The 20,901-nt window shown below is 48.2% G+C and overlaps 1 protein-coding gene across 2 annotated transcripts in view; it reads right to left on the bottom strand.

Annotated features, from left to right (window-relative positions):
• Positions 1-441: 441 nt before the first annotated feature.
• LOC137650961 (uncharacterized) overlaps positions 442-20,901 on the bottom strand; it is a 70,127-nt gene continuing 49,667 nt past the window's right edge. The window contains exon 4 of one of the 2 annotated variants that reach the window (XM_068384104.1): positions 442-1,648. In XM_068384104.1, the coding sequence (XP_068240205.1) occupies positions 1,422-1,648 (227 nt within the window). In that variant the 3' untranslated portion in view covers positions 442-1,421. The remainder of the gene's footprint in view (positions 1,649-20,901) is intronic. The other variant, XM_068384110.1, reaches the window with a different exon arrangement.

Genomic DNA, 20,901 nt, shown 5'->3' with positions numbered 1-20,901 from the left:
GTCGGCCATTTAAAAGTCAAAGAAAGTCCATACTCTCTTTGTCACCAAAAATTAAATCTATCCAAAACGAGTTCAAGATTTAAGATGAAGATAAAACACCTGCACTGCGAAAGCTCAAACCAAAATGAAGTACTTCACCAAATATGTTGAGAAAACTCCAGGTTCTACAGCGAGTAAAAGTACGTCTTGTCGACACGTCGACAGAGAAGAAATTGAGTCTTTGTTTACATCGAGAGAGTGGTATCTGGCCGACAGTTGGCGCTGGTGGGCACACCCGCAACCTGTATAGCGATCGCTGGCGAGTTTTTACTGTTTTTTGTCTGTCGAGCAACAGAGTTGCAGCTATTATATATTCACCGGCTAAGTTAAATATTTAAAACTAAAGCTTCAAACAACACTTTGTGTAAAACACTGTATAATAAAAGGTAAACAAAAGACACATTTAAAGACTTTTCTTTAGAAATAAATGATTTAATAATTCAATCACTTAAACCAATGTTTACTAATGATACAAGACTTAATATATAACATGAAATGTTTATGAATTTGTGAATGACAAGAAAATGACAATGCTAAAATAAAAAATCTAAGACTATCTACCATTAACTGTTGAACATGGCACCAAGTTTCACAAATACATAACATAAAGCTATGGAATATCTTCTCTTTAAAACAGTATCTCCGCAACCATAAAATTCATTTTGCACAAGATTCTCTGATAATATAACATGATTACAAAACTAGACCAAAGCATATTTGACTCCAACTGTTAACATTTATTCCTATTTTGTTTGGCTTTCCTCAGATTTAAACAAGTAGGTTTTCCCTACGAAATACAGTATGTAAATCTATCAGTAGGTTCTCCCAATGGACTCTTTAATTCTAGCTGTAGGTTTGCCCAGTAAACTCATCAATCAGTTGACCTACACGATAAATAACTAGCAACACATCAATGTAACAAAATGTTACTGTTACCCTTTGAAGAGATTTCTAAAACTCAAAGTGCTTTCAAGCAAACTGATTGCAAATCCGCAGCAATGAAAAACATTATCACATACACTAAGTCCTGTTATAAATGCTAATTCATTTTCCATTTGGTTTTAGTTGCCTGTCAATACCTAACAACCAGGGTAATTATGACAATAAAATACAGAATATTATCCTCACCATGAAGAGATATTTAGTTAGATGTAAAAACTTTATCTAAAACTGAAACTAATTACTTTACATAATAGCAATTCCAACACCACAACATTTTCTATCAAGACTGTAATACATCAGGTACTCAGAAAGTTCACATCAAAGATCCTTATTTCCTATTGTGCGGATTTAAGAGGTTTACACAATATTGCATACAAAACTGTTAGGCTAACTGAATTGTCTGCTAATCTATTCCCTTTAACCAGTTATACTTCCACCTATCACCTATCCGATATTCCGAGATAACTTGCAGTTGACGTCTGCGTTCTCTGAAGTTCTAGTTGAATCGTTTGGGAAAGTAACTCCAAATGGAAGCCACTTCCGGGATCGTGGGAAGAATGGATGACAGAATCGTGATTGGCTGCTGCTAATTCTGATCCGTGTACATCAGTGCCAGCAGCTACAGTCATATTGCCTTGATGATCTTCTTCTAATCCTCCTTCTGTTACTGAAACAACATAACAAAGGTGTTTATGGCATTACACACGAATGGAAATTGCATTATGAATATGTCCTGTATGTCAAGTTATTCATTGGTAATACTGTACATACTTAAAGCTGTTTTTACTGCAATTCTATACTGTGAAAGAATTCTTGAGCCATTTCATTAAATTACATCTCTTGTTACAGAGGAAGAGGATCTCATCTACTTTAGGTTTCCATCTGATTCCTCACAAAACATGCATATGATGGGTTGGAGAGGAAGCAGTCCCATTAAATAAGAGGTTTAGATTTACTGGACTTTAAAATATAATAGGCTATGTATCTTGGCATAACGCCATTCGATTTAAAAAATAATATCTTCTAAGAGGTCGAAAAAAAAGTTACAACATATCTTGTCATAGATATAAACATGATGAATAAAGCCATTGTTTGCTAAAGGAAACTCCCTCAGGTATTGAATGATACAATTTTTACTGAATAACATTTCATCAGGCATATCCCATAAAACTTTAATTTTTCATGTGGATTTTTCAGTAGTGTAACATGACAAATTCGTAGATAATTTGTATTTTTCCTAACTATACAAACCTTAGCTATTTAATAGGGGTATTACTTTCAGCGTAGCTGAAATGACGAGCCATTAAAATTTAACGAGGGTTTACTACCCACACCGCTAGTTAGCGGGGTAGGGGAGGGTAGCTTGCTAAACCCCCCCCCTCACACACACCTGTGCTTGAGCTCACTTTGCTTGGAGGTAGGACTTCAAGGGGGATAGGGCTGGCGGGCAAGTTTGATTAAATAGCTAAGGTTTGTATAGTTAGGAAAAATACAAATTATCTACGAATTTGTCATTTGTTCCGTAACTGAAATACAAACCACGCTATTTAATAGGGGTGACTCACCCATTAGGAAGGGTGGACGTCTCAGCCAGTACTGGCTTTTTGGCTTTGCCCGGGGACTCATTATTTGAGTATAATGAAGTGTGACTCGTCCTAGGAAGTTGATCTGAAGTTCTTTACATGGAAACTTGTAGACTAGGACTTTCCCAATACCACCTCGTCAGGGTATGGAGACATGACAGTATTAACTTAATACTAGGAACACAAGGGAACATGGTTTACCTGCAGTGGTTTGAGGTCAGCTATGCAGAGAACCCAGGATGCTGCTTTCCACAAGAGAGGGGATGATGAAGAAAAGAATAAGGGCCAGTCAAACCTTTTCATTCATGCAGACTAAAACCCGGTAACAATGCCCTCAACCTCCTGCTACTTGTCCAATAAGGAGCTTGAGGTTTTAAACCAGCTGTTGTGCAGCCACCACAGGACCGATAGAGAACGTATCGAGCTTCCTGTGGGTCACGTCTTGCACGTAGTGGGCTGTGAAGGTTGTCTGACGGTTCCACACCCCAGCTTGAAGAACCTGCGTCACTGAAAAATTTCTTTTGAAGGCCAGGGACGTAGCTATGCCCCTGACATCATGTGCTCTAGGGCAACGTGACGGAGGAGAATCTGGATTCAACGCCAGATAAATCACCCAACGAATCCATGCCGAGATGGTGTTCTTGGTGACCCTCCTCTTAGTCCTCCCTGTGCTGACGAATAATGCTGGCACATGAGGACGGACTGCAGCTGTTATTTTAAGATATAGCCTCAAACTCCTTACTGGGCATAGTAAGAGATGGTCTGGGTCATCTGTTACAGAACGGAGACTAGAAATCCGGAAGGAGTCGAACCGAGGATCCGCTACCCCAGTATTCTGAGTCTTAGCAATAAACTCAGGGACGAAGCTGAACGTTACCTCCCCCCATCCCCTTGAATGGGCGATGTCATACGAGAGACCATGAAGTTCGCCAACACGCTTGGCTGAAGCCAAAGCTAGTAGGAACACCGTCTTCCAGGTTAGGTGGAGATCTGATGCCTGGCGTAATGGTTCATAGGGAGGTCTCTTAAGAGACCTGAGAACTCGAACCACGTTCCATGGAGGAGGTCTCACTTCCGACTGAGGGCAGGTAAGTTCATAACTACGTATGAGTAGAGAAAGTTCTAGCGATGAAGAAATGTCCATTCCTTTCAGCCTGAAAGCTAGACTCAAGGCTGAGCGATAGCCTTTCACTGCCGAAACTGAGAGGCGCATTACTCCTCGCAAATACACGAGGAACTCCGCTATTGTTGGAATAGTGGCATCGAGTGGAGAGATACCCCTTCCACGACACCAACCACAGAAGACTTTCTACTTTGCCTGGTAGACTGCTGCGGATGACTTTCGCAGATGTCCAGACATCCTGACAGCAACTTGCTGCAAAAATCTTCTCTCAGCGAGGAAATGCTGGATAGTCTCCAGGTGTGAAGTCGTAGCGAAGCTACAGCTTTCTGGAAGATGTTGGTATGTGGTTGTCTGAGCAGATTGTGCAGTGGAGGGAGTTCTCTCGGTAGCTCCGTTAGGAGTTGTAGAAGGTTCGGAAACCATTCCGCGTGATGCCATAGCTGAGCTATGAGGGTCATTGAGAGATTGACCAATGTTCTGGTCTTGTTGAGCACCCTCCTCATCAGACAGAATGGGGGAAAGGCGTAAACGTCGATGTTGTCCAACCGTTGTTGGAAAGCATCTTGCCAGAGAGCCTTGGGATCTGGGACTGGGGAGCAGTACAGCGGAAGCTTGAAGTTCAGGGCTGTTGCGAATAGATCCACAGTCGGAGAACCCCACAAAGTCAGGACTTTGTTGGTTACTAGATGATCCAAAGACCACTCGGTACTCTCTATCTGAGACGATCTGCTCAGATTGTCGGTGAGCACATTCCTTTTGCCTGGAATGAAGCGTGCAGATAGTGGAATCAAGTGGGTTTTGGCCCATCTCAGTATCTCTACTGCAAGATGGGGTAGCTGCTTCAAAAAGGTACCTCCTTGTTTGTTGATGTCAGCCAATACTGTGGTGTTGTCGCTCATCACCACCACAGAGTGACCCGCCAGGTATTGTTGGAACTGTTGAAGGGCCAGGAAGACGGCCTTCATCTCTAGGAGATTTATATGGAGGTACTTTTCTGATTCTGACCACAGGCCTGAGGTCTTGTGGTGCAGTACGTGGGCCCCCCACCCTTTCTTTGAGGCGTCCGAAAACAGCATCAAATCCAGGGGGAGGACGAGAAGATCCACTCCTCTTCGTAGGTTCTCGTCTGTCACCCACCACTGGAGGTCCGTCCGTTCCACAGATCCCATAGGGATCATGACATCCGGGGAATCGTAGCCTTGATTCCACAGGGACTTGAGTCGCCACTGGAGGGATCTCATCCTGAGGCGACCATTGGGAACTAGACGAGCCAAAGACGAGAGGTGACCGAGGAAGTTCTTCTCGTCTGAGAAAAGGGCTTGCGACCTTCCTCAGCCTTGCTATCCTGTCGTCTGGTGGGAACGCTTTGTGGAGATTGGTGTCTATAATCATGCCTAGGTATACCACTCTTTGAGTGGGAAGCAGAGAGGACTTCTCGAGATTTACTATGATCCCCAGATCCTGGCAAAGTCCCAGAACTTTGTCTCGGTGTTGAAGAAGGGATGACACCGAGTCTGCTAGGATCAGCCAGTCGTCCAGATAACGGAGGAGACGGATGCCGATCCTGTGTGCCCACGAAGATATTAGGATGAACACTGGTGAAAACCTGTGGTGATGTGGAGAGACCGAAACACAGCACCTTGAACTGGTACTCCTTGTTGTCTAGGCTGAATCTTAAGTACTTCCTTGAAGACGGATGGACTGGGATCTGGAAGTACGCGTCCTTTAGATCCAGTGTACACATGAAGTCTTGCGGTCTCACTGCTAGTCTGACCGTGTCTGCAGTCTCCATGCTGAACGGAGTTTGTTTGACAAACTTGCTCAGGGCCGAGAGGTCGATGACTGGTCTCCAGCCTCCAGACGCCTTCTTTACAAGAAAGAGTCGACTGAAGAAGCCTGGGGACCCGTCGAGGGCCTCATGGAGAGCGCCCTTCTTCAACAGGGTCTGGACTTCTGCCCGAAGGGCTTACCCCCTTGCTGATCCCATGGCAAGGGAGCTCAATGACACTGGATTCGTCGTCAGGGGAGGTAGAGATATTGTGAACAGGACGCGATATCCCTGACTGATTACGGAAATCGTCCAGGAATCGGCCCCGAGTTTCTGCCACCTGTCTGCGCAACTTTGTAGGCATCCCCCACTGGTGGACATGCAGGGGGATTGCTAATCCTAGCGTTTACAGCCTCGGCTGCTCCCTCTAGGATTCTTACCTCCTCTGGAGGACTTTTTGCCTTTCCTATCCTTGACAGGAAAGGGCTTAGACACCACTGTCTTCGCTGCTGCCGTTGGTTTTGTGGTCTTGGTCGGACAGGACTGCTGGGGTGCTGGAGGCATATAGAGCTTAGATGTCAAAGCCCTATGAAGGAGGGAGTCTTGGTGGGACTTCCTCCACCTCTCAGCGGCCTGTTCCACATCCTTAGGCTGAAACAGGTTCGTTCCTTCCAAGGAAGAATGCCTGAGCCTATTGATGCCTGAGCCTATTGATCTCGGTGCTAGGGACCTTCTGATGGAACCTCTCAGCCACCGCATCCCGACGTTTCAGGATGGAGTTTGCCCACAAGTTCGAGACTTGGTGGGCCAGAAACTCAATCGTGCGAGTGCCTGAGAAGAGGAACGTCTCCATAGCTTTGCTGGTACGTTCTTTGAAGAAATCCTCAGAGCGTATCAGGATACCTAAGGTTCCTAACTAGATGTCAAGCCACGAAGTGGCTTGCATAGCACACTTCGCAACCTTCTCCTGGTTAAGGATCTCGGTTGCCGAGAACGAGACCTGCCGGTTGGAGAGTCTCTCAAGAGGGACTCCCCTGGTAAGCTCTTCCAACGATTGGTGGAGAGGAAGAGCTAAACAAGGCTCCTCCAAGATCTTGAAGTACCTCCTTTTCTGTACGCAAGGAGGTGGGAGAAGCTTGTTGCCGGCACTGGAACGGTTGGAGGAGGACAACTCGGAGAGCTGTACAGCGATCTTGTCCCTGGTACTCTTAACCCCCTGAGACCAGGGCACTGGCCTTGGAAGGTTTTTGAGTGCCAAATATGCGGTCCAAAACCGTGTCCACTCCCTCTCGAGGAGGGATCTCTGGGTCGGCAAACCCATTGAGAGCCATCAATAGAGTCAGAACTTGCCAAAATGCATGCTCTGACTCTTGTAGTTCTCCTCCTGAAGTCGGACTTGCAGCGAAGTCTCCTGTCCCCAAAGGCTCTTCTTGGGGAGATTCGCGGACGTTCTCCGAGTGGCTAGTTGGCTCTGTCCTAGGTCTTGTAGAGGACTTTGGTACCGTCTTCGAGTCCTTCGACTCATACCTGGGAAGGATGATGGATTCCAACATAGACAGTGGCAAGTTCTTTTCAGCCCCTACCCGGGAAGCCTTCTCAGCGTGAGGTGGTGTTTCCCCCATTGGTGCGATGGGGGAATGCATCACCTCACATGATTCCCCTGAGGACGGGAAGTACTCGTCCGACAGGGAAGGAGAAAAAGTTTGGGGGGGTGAAAGAACCTGCCTCGAAGGCTTGCGTGGATTCAACTTAGCTCTCGGAGAAGATACCACGTCCGGAACTGCTATGATTAGAGTACCGAACCATGGTTGTTGGCTGACAGTCGCGCTGTCAGACACTCCCTCTAGAGGGACAGGGATCGATGGATCCCTGGGAGGAGTTCCCAAAGGTGGGTTTGCTTGAAAAGAAACAGGGATCCAGGACCTTTCTGGATGTTTCCCGTCTGCCGCAATGCACGCTGTTATGCGTTTGTGGGGAGGGGAATGCGGCGATAGCGACCTTGCCGTGCATTGTCCCGCAGCCTCACACGCAGGAGGGCATTGACGCTCGTGCGGGGGCGCGTAATGGTGCTCGCGCGATGAAGAATACCCGGGGTCGCGCGCGGGAGACCGATGGATGGTGCACGCGTGGGAGACTGCTGATGCGCCTGCGTTCGCGTGTGGGTAATTGCGAGGGCGCACAGGAGAATGATGGCGCGTAGGAGCGTGCGCGGGAGACTGTGGGCACACAGGAGACTGATGGCACGCGCGCGCAGGTGAAAGTTCGTGCGCGCGTGGGCGTGCAGGATCAGGGCGTTGAATACGCGGACGCGCGGGCGAGAGTTCGCGCGCCCCAGCAGATGTCGTAGAGCACACAAGCGCAGGAGATACCCCTGGCGCGCGGGCGCGCAGTTGAAGCCTGTGCGTGTTGGCGCGCAACTGCAGGAGAGAATGGGCTCGTGGGTGCGAGTAGGAGACTGAGCGTGTCGGCGCAATGGCGAGCGTGAGACAGCTGTTGGCGCGTTGGTGAGCGCTGGCGCGTAGGAGAAGTCACCTTAGACTTCCCAACAGCGCCCAGATCCAAAGATAGTGGGCGCGCCGGAGAGATGATCGCTGTGCGTGGGCGCGCCGGAGAGACGATCGCTGTGCGTGGGCGCTAGCGCGCAGGAGATCGCTGTCGTACAGGAGAGCGCTGGCACACAGGAGAGCACTGGCGCGCAAGAGAACGCTGACGCGTTGGAGAGCGCTGACGCGTGGGAGAGCGCTGACGCGTGGGAGAGCGCTGGCGCGCAGGAGGTTGCTGGTGCGCAGGAGGTTGATGGCGCGCAGGTGAGCGTAGGGGCGCTAGCTCAGGAAAAGCCTGGTGCGCAGGAGAACGTTGGCGCGTATGCCTATCATCGGCATGGCGCGTGAGGGAAGTATGCACGCGATGGCGCATACTCCCTTGATGCCCAGTATTAGGGTTCGATGCCCGACGAGCATGAAAGTCAGGATTTGTTGGCGCGTAGCGCGCATCAGCCCTCAGGAACGGAGATGGCAGGTCGGCAGGTCTGACGTGTGGAAGGTCGACGTGTCCTTTAAAAGGACGACCTTCCACCGAAGGGGATCGCGAACGATCCGCTGAGAGGTCCAGGACCAGAGCAGGAACAGTCGGTGATCGCTGAAGAGGCTCCTCTGCGGTGGACTGCAACGGAGATGACGAACCAAAGAGGCGCCTCCTCACTGCAGGTGAAGGAAGGCCTCTCTGGCGAAGAGGAAGGCGAGCTTTGCAGCATATGCGCCCTCTGGGGGCTGTTCCCCAAGGAAGACCAAAGCTGCAAAAGATGGGTTAGTGACACATCCTCCCCTGGGGGGAGAGGTGGAGCTGCCTTGCTAGGGGAGGCAACGCCATCTCTCGAACCCCGACCTTGGAAAACAGTACAATGGTATACGCTACCACTCGCCGGTCTCTCGAAAGAGACCGACCGAGTGGGAGCTTCGGAGGAGGTTTGAGCAACGGAAGAAGAGTCCTTGGGTTTTTCTCCTTTCAAAGAACCCTTCGAAGGAGAAATATCCCGCCTGGACTTATTCTTACGTCGCCGAGAAAACCTCTCCCACTGGGAGGTAGACCACTCCCTACACTCACCACACTTGTTATCACTATCACACCGTTGACCTCTACAGTAAGGGCAAAGGGTGTGAGGGTCTGTCTCGACCGCCGACATGAATGTTCCGCAGGTGCGCATAATCGCAGAGGCCAACTTCACACACAAACCTGTCACAAAGAAAAAGCAAAAAAAAAGCATTAATGGCTGCCAATGAGCAGCGAGGATGAAAGCGGACACGTCCGACTACCATCGCTAACTAGCGGTGTGGGTAGTAAACCCTTGTTAAATTTTAATGGCTCGTCATTTCATCTACGCCGAAAGTAATACCCCTATTAAATAGCGTGGTTTGTATTTCAGTTACGGAACAAATTCATGTATACATCCTCCATTCAAAGATTTTACACAGCTCTTACTATACTGAATATAAAGTACTGTAGATTTATTTGTACTTGATAAAAGTAACAAATATATCCAACAAAAGGCTTTGTAAATGATGTAATCATTTTTCTGGCAAGCCATACCAACAATACAATACAAATAATTATTAGTCAGCCATCTCATAGTATTCATAAATACTGTATAAACAGCACAAGCAGCAATGATGGGGAAATTATTTCAATGAAGCTTACCTGTGGTTCTCTTAATTTCATCTACGAAAATTGCTCCTATCGCCGAATATCATTGAAAAATTAATTTTCCATTCTCTGTCACATCTATTGTCCCACCTCCAAACATATTACAGTTGCGCACATCATTTGCAGGGTTCTATGATAAACAAACTAGGTGTGTACACTATTGTCACTCCTGCTCTACGGCCTGTATATCAACGTGCAAAACACGGACTCGTAAGTTCAGGCCTATTTGTACTTGCCACAGCACCTCAGTAGTGCAAGTTGTCTATTATGAGTGACGTCATGCACGGTGTCCTAAAGAGGTTTCTTCCAATCATCGCCAGTGTACTTACGTCATAAAAAAACCCTCAAACACCATTCATATTGGGTTGTTGAAGGATACTCAATGTATCTTGTGTCATCAATCACTTCAAGAACATTATTAAGTACCCATATTCAGGTTTTTTTTTCTTCCTTTTGTTGCTTAATTATAGAATATAAGCATGCTTGATTAGCGCTGACATTCGAGTAATTGTTTGTTTCTTGCCCTCCAAATGTTAGTGTGTTATGACTCCTATAATTTCCTAAGTACATATAGAATACTGTTCTAGACATTTTATCTCACAGTAACATAAAAGGGGGGTTGTTGATTGCAAGGACCATTCTGGTAACTTCATTTCATTATCAGCGAGGTCCAATTATTATATCGTTATGAAATAGGAATGGCATTTACACCATGGCTAGGCTAGCGTGACCTTATTGGAAGTTATCTAATTGAGTTACGGGTAAATATTATTACTTTCAATTGTACTGCAGTCAGTTCCTAGCTTAATGTTGGCTGAATCATGCCCGAGTGTTCATTAGCCTATCCATTAAAACCTTGGTAAGGTTAGTATTGAAGTAGGATTAAGTGTATTTACTAAGTACTGTCATAGTGGTTCTTTAAAACCAATTTTTTAGACTATTTCTGCATACATGATTGAATTGGAAGATTTAATATTTGGTGGTTGGGGAGATGTTCCCGTCTTCAAACAAACAGGTATATGAAAACGAAGTGAGTGTTGACCAGTCAGTCAGCTGTTCTTACAAGTAGTTATCCTTCTATATTCATCCGATATGGGTATTGAAGGGAGAAAAGAGATGTGTGTAATAGAATCATATATTACATGAATTTTTTCCTATTTTAAGGATGGGTAGGCTCACTTTAGTAGTTCTCATGGCTTAGTAAATCATAAAGTTATATGATATCGGGTCTAGGGTGGACTGTCACCTGTCTTATTGAAGTGAATATCTTAGATAAGTCAGTATTTGTGTTGTGAGCCTATCTCTATTAGTTTGGTGGTCATTATAAGAAAGAGTTGGGAGACTTCCTAACCCTTTCCAAGAGTTTATAATGAGGATTTTTCATTTAAAACATTTCTATTGCAAATGAGTGTCATTAACCAAGATCTGTGCTGAATAGTACAATTTTCTAAGATCGCGTGACCTGCCGAGTATCTACCCAGAAAATATCTCAGAGATCTTCGTCTTGATATCTCAATTTCAGTAGTCAGGGATTTTGGAAATGGGGTGTAATGGACCAGGCCCCTATCCACGTTATTGACTTTGGATCTGTGGATGACCTAGACTTTGCCTTACTACTGGGATCCTCACAGGATCCCTTGAGTTGGTAGAGGAAGTATCCCTTGGGGGACATATCAATGACCATTTCACTGCTTAGGCCGAATCCAAGTCAGGATACTAAGCAGGTAACCTATCGGCCTGGATATAGTACACTTGCATTCCCCTTGGACAATCACCTGTTCTATTCCAGGTTCAAGGTATCTCTTATCACTGCCAGAAAATCCCCATTCAAAGCAATGTACAGTGGAAACTTGTAGTTCTCTTTTGATGCAAACAGATCCCCTTGGAGAACTTGGATAACCTCAAGGATCTCTTGGAAGGAGCTCTGATCAAAGAACGACTTCATGTCCAGGGTTGTCTTCTCTGGAGAAGGCAGAGCACGAAAGGTGGATCAGGGAAAGGGACAAATCCCTTTCTTTAAGGAACTTCATAAGTGGGAGAACCACAGCATTAAGAATCCTCAAGAAGGATCTCTTCTCATGAAACAAAAATTGCTGTTTGGTTGTCGATTAAAATCTTGAAATGAATGTTCCTTATTTAACGTCAGGAAAACCGCCGTCAGTTTCAACACGTGTATATGAAAGGGGGCAAACTGAGGAGACTATTTCCCAACTACTCTGAAGTATCAAATAAACGCACCGGTACGTTAATTATTTTTCAAATTTCTTCCCGCCGGTACGCTCCATTTCCACCCAGTACGCTTATTAATTTTTCACAAATCTTTCAACCAGTATATTTATTCAATACTACCTATCGTACCGGTGAGAAATTATACAAGTACAAATTTTTTTATTTTCTTAGCTGAAGTAGCAATCGAGATCTCAACTCGTAGCGTACATGTAGGTCAAGCGGAAGTCGCTCTCTGAACACTACGATACATGCGTTATCTGATTTCAGTTTCTATAAATAGACGTGCTTTCCCTTTGTGTCTCTTTTCAAACGTCAATTATTTCATGACAATTTATGATTTAAACGATGTTAAATCACACTTCTATGTTAGATAAACCCTTAGGAGTTTACAGGTATGCAAAACAAACCTTATATCCAAGAATAAATTTACTTTGAATAACGTATCCTAACAGCGTAAGGCTATCGGAGGCGGCTTAGGTGCGATACATCTGAGTCTTCAGATCCTGACGATTATGAAATTTAACTCGTATCCGTGGATGCTGTTCACACGAATGTACATTTTCATCATTAGGAGGTGACAAAAATTACAATTTGATACATTATTCAGGACGGATGGCATATATATATATATATATATATATATATATATATATATATATATATATATTGAAAAATAAATTACCGGTAGATATCCTGTTTTCAAGATAAATAAATTATAAAACTGAGTGAATTTTACCTGGTGAAAGTTTTTTTTACAGTAATAAATAGCTTTTTTATTTCTCTTCTTTATTTTTATTTATTTATTTTTTGGGGGGGTTGGGGACAGTTTCAGGATTTTGGGATATTGGGCTCGCCTAACCTTGGACACTGCTGAGTTGAATTTGTCGTTGGCGAGTACAATCGTAGGGCCACTCGCTATTCATGGCGAGCGCAATAATAAAATATAAAAAATAAATAAAACTACTAATAATAATAAAATAAATAAATCATATCTGCGTCCTGAATTTAACGTCATAAATTTTTGGGCAGCAAGTAAAACTATCGTAGAAATAGAAAAATTATGCGAAAGAATATGCAATACTATTGTAGATTCGCCCTTCAAGAAATCGTTATTTTCCAGTCAGTACTTTTATTCCATCCAGTACTTTTATTAAATTTCTAGTTTTTTTTCCGGGCAGTACTTTTATTCCATCCAGTACTTTTATTAAAATTTGAGATTTTTTCCACCCAGTACTTTTATTAATTATTGAGATTTTTTCCACCCAGTACTTTTATTCCATCAGTACTTTAATTCGATACTTCAGAGTACATTGGTCTCTTCTGAATGACCTCCCCAATACGACATGGATGCCTCCATAATAAGGATCACATATGGGGAGAGGGACCAATGACACCAACACGGTAATAAAAGAGGGTCTTCGGCAAGGTCGAAGGCATGAGAATTTTTTTGCAGAAACTGGGTAACTAAGATTGATTGTCTTGAGACCCATTCTGAGCTGCTCTTATACACACCCAATTGAGGTCTTTCAATCTGTTCTTCCAAACTGAGCCAACTAATAGAAAAAAACTGACGAAGGCCCAAGACCTTCTTCAGGTGCCCTCTGGATAAGTGACTCTCAAGAAAGCGATGGACTTTCAGTACTGAAACTGAGAGGAACTTTCTGCGAAGGTAGACGAGAAAGTCGTAATTAGGCGAAGAGAGGCACTGACTGAAGAAGTACACTTTCTATGGCACAATTTACAGAAGATTGCCCACTTTCCCTGGTATACTGCTACTGAGGTTTTTCAGAGATAATCAGACATCTATTTTGCAGTGCCTTACAAACAGCCTTTCACTCTAAGAAGATGTTGCATAGTCTCCACCTGTGAAGTGACAGGGCTTTCAGAGATTTAGGGTACTTCTGAAGGTGTAGTTGGCAAAGAAGATTGGAGAAAAGGGGTAGCTCTCTCGGTACTTAAAATAAAAAGCATCATTAGACCTGGGTATTATTTGGCATGAGACCATTAAGGTTACTCAGAGGTTCAAGGTAATCAGCCCAGTTGAATAACCTTCAAATCAGGTGTTGGGACGCGTCCTCTTGTACCACTAGATGGTAGGGACCAGTGAACAGAACACTAGTAGTTTTCTGTTGAACCTTGTACCAAACATATCTATTGATGGAACATATCTATTGATGGAGAACCTCACAAAGTCAAAAGACACTGCCACTAGAGGATGAACACAATACTTAGCTATTGAGACTGTCAGCAATTAAAGATTTAAAGGCCACTCATGAATGGCAGAGGCAAGGGACAGTGACATTGTCCTAGCAAGCAAGAAAATGCCCTAGAGACTGGCCATTTATTATATGATCAGTGCCCAAGCCCTCTCTCCACCCAAGCTAGAACCAGGAAGGGCCAGGCAATGGCTGCTGATGACTCACCAGATAGACCTATAGGCTCCCCCAAACACAACACCCCATCCTTAGTTCACAAGGATGGTAAGGTTGCAGACACAAATGGCCCTAACGAGCCTGAGTGGGACTCGAACCCCCGATTGGCAAACACCAGGCAAAAACGTTACCAATCAGGCCACGACATGTACATTCCTTTAGCCCACAATGAATCTTGCTGACAGTTCCACAGAGTTGTTTAGTGCCCAAGAGTGAGTCTGCTTCGCCAAGGTGCTGTGAAACAGTACCTCCTTGCTTGTTGACATATGTCACTAAGGGGTGGAGGATAACAATAACAATGATGATGATACCCCACCAGCCGCTAGTGACTACCGACATCTCGTTATAACTTCTAACAGCTGAGTTTTCTAGCTTTACTGAATGATTGTTTGTTACTAGGTAGGAACAAATAATATAAAGCACTGAGTATGCTTGTTCTGAGGTGCTGCTAGACACCTGGTAAAGAAAGATCAAGCCCACACCAACTGCTCAGAAGGGTGGGATATGAGGGGAAAAGAGAAAAAATCACAAATTTTAAGTAATTTGTATTTTTCCTAACAGTACTTATCTTGAACTACTTTCTTAGGAGTATCTGGGATCTCCTCCCAACTGACCAGAATTTTGTGTAGTTTACCCTACTCCCGTTTTTTATGTGGGGAATCTCTGGCGGAGTGATACGCGCCATGTGGCGACCCGGGGTCAGAGAGCATGCTCGTTCAGGTTTCGGTCGCCAGTAAGTTTTGGTAGAAGGTTTCTATTAAGTCCTGTAAGGCACTCGGGGCAGGATGGGAGGGCCATAACCCGAAAGTAGTTCGAGGTAAGTACTGTTAGGAAATATACAAATTACTTAAAAAATTTGTGATTTGTTCCAACACGGAGTACTTACCTCGAACTACTTTCTTAGGAGACTTATACTTTAGGAGGTGGGAGTGGCCTTCTGGACCTAGAGACCGTTGAACGCAGGGAAACAAGGGAACCTAGATAGGAGGCTAGGTTCTGCTGACCCAAGAGAAAAACGAATAAATAGGGAAAACTACGCAAAAAACTATCTTAGTGTCTAAGTAACTCACCTCTGCAACAAATCCTTGGCGCCGTATTCTTTCACTGACAGACTTGTCCCATGGCAGGTGAAGGATTCAAGGGTCATGTAGGGGAAGGTGAAAAAGGGGGTAAAGGGATAAGGAAGGAACCTGTGTCTCTTGGACTTACCGCCTGCGGCTTCCCCGGGGCTACACCTTAAATCTTTTGGAGTGCGGAAATGACGGGACCGAGCGAGAACCCGTCCAAGGATTTCCTCGAACAAGCCTTTAGGTAATGAGCCGTAAAGGTAGATTGTCTGGACCATGTACCTGCTCTCAGGATCTGGCCCACTGCCATGCTCCTTTCAAAGGCCAACGAAGTACTCATGCCCCTAATGTCGTGAGGTCTAGGCTTTCCTGGAAGAGAGACCCCTGAGCTGCTGTATACCCTCCTGATCACCTGCCGCAGCCAGAAGGAGATCGTATTCTTGGAGACTGGCTTCTTCACCAGTCCTGAGGAGACGAACAGACTCTTGATCTCAGGGCGACGGTTGGCCATCCTCTCTAGGTACTTGCGTACCGCTCTGACAGGGCACAGTAGCAAGTCCCTCGGGTTGTCCGACCGCGGGATAGCTGGCACTGGGAAGCCCTTAAACCTAGGGTCCCAAACCACTGGATTCTGAGTCTTGGGTACGAAGGCTGGTAAGAACGTGAAGGTAGCTTCTTTCCAGCCCTTCGAGTGTGAGACCTCATGCGACAGACCATGAATCTCACTCACTCTTTTGGCCGATGCCAGGGCTAACAGAAAGACCGTCTTGAGGGTAAGTTCTTTGTCTAGGATGTCCTTGAGCGGCTCGAAGGGCGATTCCGAAAGCATCTTCAGTAATCTAGCCACATCCCACTGGAGCACTCTAGCGGCCTGGGGGGAACACGACTGCTCGAAGCTCTTGATGAGCATTGAGATCTTTCTGGAAGAACCTAGGTCGATGCCTTTTAGGAGGAAGACTTGGCCCAACGCCGCCCGGACTCCCTTAATGGCTAGGATGGACGTGCCCACTTCGTCCCTGAGATAGACCAGGAAGTCTGCTATCTTGTGAATGGAGGCCCCTAACGGCTTGATGTTCTTCAAGGAGCACCACTTTGTAAAGGTAGCCCACTTCGCCTGGTATACCGCGACTGACGAACGTCTCAGGTACCCTGACATCCTTGCTGCGGTCTTCGATGAATATCCTTCCTTCCTCAGGAGACGCTCGATAACCTCCACGCGTGAAGGCGGAGGGACCGAGGGTTTTCATGGAACCTTTGGAAGTGAGGCTGCCGGAGAAGGTCTGGTCTGTCCGGAAGAGACCAAGGAGGAAGGCATGCCAGTTCCTTTAGGTCTGCGAACCATTCTCTCTCGGGCCACCAGGGTGCTACCAAAGTCATCCACAGGTTGTCCGTCCGTCTCACCCTGTTGAGGACCTGTCTGAGCATCCCGAAAGGGGGAAAGGCGTAAATGTCGAGGTTGTCCCAAGGGTGTTGGAAGGCGTCCTCAAACACTGCTGTTGGATCTGGCACAGGAGAACACAACACTTGGAGCTGTGCATTTAGTCTCGTGGCAAAGAGGTCTATCACCAGAGAGCCCCACTTCAGGATGAGGGTCTTGGGCACTTCCGAGTGTTGAGACCACTCGGAACCTACCACTTGGCCCATCCTGCTGAGGCCGTCGGCTAGGACGTTCTTCTTTCTGGGAATGAATCTGGCTGTGACCTTGATCTGTTCCTCCTCTGCCCATTCCAGGAACTCTGTTGTGAGATTGCACAGCTCCCTGGACTTCCGTCCTCCCTGCTTTTTCACGTAGGCCACCACCGTGGCGTTGTCGCACATCAGGGCCACGGTGTTTCCTCGGAGTAGAAGGACGAACTCCCGGCATGCCCTTTGTACGGCCATCATCTCCAGCACGTTTATGTGCAGGTTTGTCTCCTCGACTTTCCATTTTCCTTTTGCTGTTTTGTCGAGAAGATGGGCACCCCAACCCTCCTTGGATGCGTCCGTGAACAACAGCATCTTCAGGGGGTTGGTTGCGAAGGGCATTCTCTTGAGGGTGTTCGTTCTGACGAGCCACCATCCCCAGACTTCCTTCGTCTCCTGGGACACCGGGACTATCTTGTGCGGGGAGTCCCCCTGGTTCCAGAGCTCTTTCAGGTTCCACTGCACGCTCCTGAGCTTGAGCCTCCCCTGGGGGACTAGCTTCTCCAACGACACGAGGTGGCCTATCAGTCTTTGCCAGTCATTGGCTCTCCTGGGCTGGCCCAACAGGAGGGGCCAGGGTATCTGCTCTAGGTTGTCCAGTCTCTCCGCGGAGGGGAAGGCTCTCGCCAACCGGGAGTCTAGGACCATTCCTAAGTAGGTCATCCTGGTGGAGGGTATCAGCTGAGACTTCCCCAGGTTGATGATGATACCAAAGACATTGGAGAACCGCAGGAGCTTCGCGCCTTGCTCCTTCAGTGCTTCCTCTGAGGCTGAAAGTAACAACCATTCGTCTAGGTACCGAATCAGGCGGATGCCCTGTTCGTGTGCCCAGGCTGAAACCGTTGCGAAGACCCTCGTGAAGACCTGAGGAGCTGTCGACAGTCCGAAGCAAAGGGTTCTGAACTGCAACGTCTGGGTACCCCATTTCACCCTTAGGTACTTCCTGCTGGAGGGATGGACAGGGACCTGGAAGTAGGCGTCCTTGCTGTCTATGGACATCATGAAGTCCTCCTCCCTCAAGGCCGCTAGGACCGATTTTGCGGTGTCCATCTTGAAGTCGGTCTTGCACACGAATTTGTTGAGGGCTGAGAGGTCTATGACCGGTCTCCAGCCCCCTGTCGCTTTCTCCACCAGGAAGAGCCTGCTGTAGAACCCCGGGCCTGGGTTCTTGACTGGTTCTACTGCACCTTTCGCCAGCATTGCCGAAACTTCCTCCTGCAACGCTGCTATTCTCAAGGGGTCCTTGGGTGCCAACCACTCTGCCTGTTGATCTGGGATCAGAGGAGGCGGGTTCGCTAGGAAGGGCAACCTGTATCCCTCCTTTAGTACTGCTACGGTCCTCGGATCCGCTCCGTGGTTCCGCCATGCTTGCCAAGATTGTTTGTGGCATCCCCCCACCTGAGGCTTCGGCAGGAGTAGGGAGCCTCCCCTCCTACCTCCTTCAAGAGGCGCAGCCAGAGCGTCCCCTCCTGGAGCTCGAGTAGGACGGTCTGAAGGCTGTCTGCGGGGTCGAAGCTCCCCTATGGGGGGCTGCGAAGACTGGAGCCAGGTCGCTGCCGGGGCGTCCCTTCTGGGTTGGTTAGGTGAGGCGCGGGAAGGGTGAGAGACGTCTGAAGAGGGTCTCCTATGGGCAGGTCTTCTTGCTGGAGGGGGTCTGGGCTCTCCCGCACCCTTCAGTTTCCTGACCCTCTCCACCGTCTCTTCCATAGCCTTCAGGGGAACACTGACTCTCCCCACAGGGGTAAGTTCCTCAGGGCTCTCGCTTCACTGTCTGGAAGCCTCCTGACTAGCTTACTAAGTACCGTATCCCTCTTTCGAAGTACCCAGTTGGCTGCCTGAGAGAGGGACTGGTGGGACAGGAACTTGAGGGCCTTTCCCCCGAGCTAATCAGTTTCTTTAGCAAGCTCTAGTTCTCGGGGACCGAGAGGTCGTGTGAGGCCTGAAAACCCACTAATGTGCAGGCCCACCAGTCTAGCCACGATGAAACGTAGACTAAGTCCAGGGCCAAATCCTCCATCATGGAGGCCTCCGACGGAGAGAAGCAAACTGGGGCGGAGGACGCTCTATCTTCCGAGGCCCCCTGGCTTAGGATGGCGATTGCTGGTTCCACCGTACAGGGACCTGCATGGCGCCCCTCAGGGAGATAAAAGTGCTTCTGAGTCTTGAGACCTTGGAGGAGTTTGGAGGCGCTCTGACTCTTGGGGGCATCCGCATGGCTGGCTACTACCTTCTTGATATGCTCCATGCCCAGCCTAACATCTCTAGCCAGGGGAAGAGCCAGCGAGGGCCTCTGCTGTATGGGGGTGTCCACCAACCTGCTGAGGCCAGAGAGCCAGTCTTCATCTGTCGCGGGCTTCGGCTCGTCTAGCCTGTGATGGCGCCTGATGAGGGCTAGCACTTTTCTATACGCGGAGGCCTTGTCCGTTGAGCCTTCCCCGCCATCTCCTAGGCTTTCTGCTGGCTGGTCCTCTGCCTGAGAAGGCACACCTACGACGGGGGGCTCCGCTCGAGGTAGTGGCATCTTCTTGTCGTGGTACGACTTCGGCGGTTCTGGTCGGAGAACGGGCATCGCCGCTGGGACGGAGGCCTTCGTCCTGGACCTGTCTCTCCCTGCGGAGGACCAAGCTGCTGCGGGCTTCCTCGTGGTCACTGGCTGTCTCTCACGCTCCGGACGGCCTGTCAAAATCTTGGAGGCTGGGACACGGCTGCCAGGCCGAAGGGGCGACTCTCTCCACTGGGCGGATGGAGTCGGAACCTTCGCGGATTTATGCCTGTCGACCGGAGCCTGAAGTGAGGATTTTCGCCGACACTCGGACCTGCTGTAGGGGACGTACTTCGTGGAGGGAGAACGAGCTCTTGGGAGCCAGCCAGAGGTACCCGGGACTGCTGAAGCTCCTAGGAGGTGGCTGCGTGGGATGGCGACTCGCACCCATTCCTCGCTAGGAGAATGGCTTCTCCTGTGCTTCCTTCTGGGGGATCTAGAGTGCCTCCTGGCGTGGCGAGATCTGGAACGGGAATAGGAACGGGAGGGACCTCTCTCGTCTCCTCTTCGGGTCCCTCGGACCTCTGTCCTCCGAGGAGAAAGAGTATGACTCGAAAGATGAGACCGAAGATCTGAAGGACCGCGCTGAATAGTCTGAGTCGTCCCGCGCCGCTGGCGGTTCTTCGTGCTGGTCCATTGGTGATGAAGGCTCCAGGAAGACGGGAGGGAGCGTTGCTGAAGGCACTGGGGGAGAGCGAGGCAACTTCTTACTGGGAAACCACGCCTCGAATTCTTCCTTCAGTCTCATGGGCGACCTGAAGGGCGTCCTCGGCGGCACCCATGCGAGGGGGTCCGACGACGGTGAGTCCTCCTTCTCGGCGTCTCCCCCGGCTGCTGACGTACCTGAAATGCAGGCCCAAGAAGCGGGGGAAGAGCCTTTCCCCACATAGGATCGTTGGAAGAGACGGGCCCTGCTGGCACCAGGACTCCGTCGTCCGAATACACTCCCGTCCCTCCCTCAGGGCCCCCACTTGCCTGAACCGACATATCATCCCCACTAACAGGCATCACAGACTCCTGGGGAAGAGCAATGGGCCCCTTCCCCGCAACGGACTTACCTCGTCCCCTACTCTGGGTAGGGGAAGGCGGCTGAGAAGCTCTATCCGAAGAGGCATCGGGCGAAGCAAGCGGCGACGAGAAGCTCGACTTCTTAGGTGACCTCTTGGACGCCTTCTTCTTGTTGGTGCTGTAGCGCACCCACAGCACCTCGTTCCAGGACTCGCACTCCGGCCACGTGGCTGTAGGGGAACATACGCTGCCCCTACACGACGAACACAAGGAGTGAGGGTTGAC

Source organism: Palaemon carinicauda, chromosome 1, assembly GCF_036898095.1.
Source record: "Palaemon carinicauda isolate YSFRI2023 chromosome 1, ASM3689809v2, whole genome shotgun sequence".
Lineage (NCBI taxonomy): Eukaryota > Metazoa > Arthropoda > Malacostraca > Decapoda > Palaemonidae > Palaemon > Palaemon carinicauda.
Note: the sequence above shows the minus strand (reverse complement) of the source record. Positions and strands in the feature narration are given on the sequence as shown.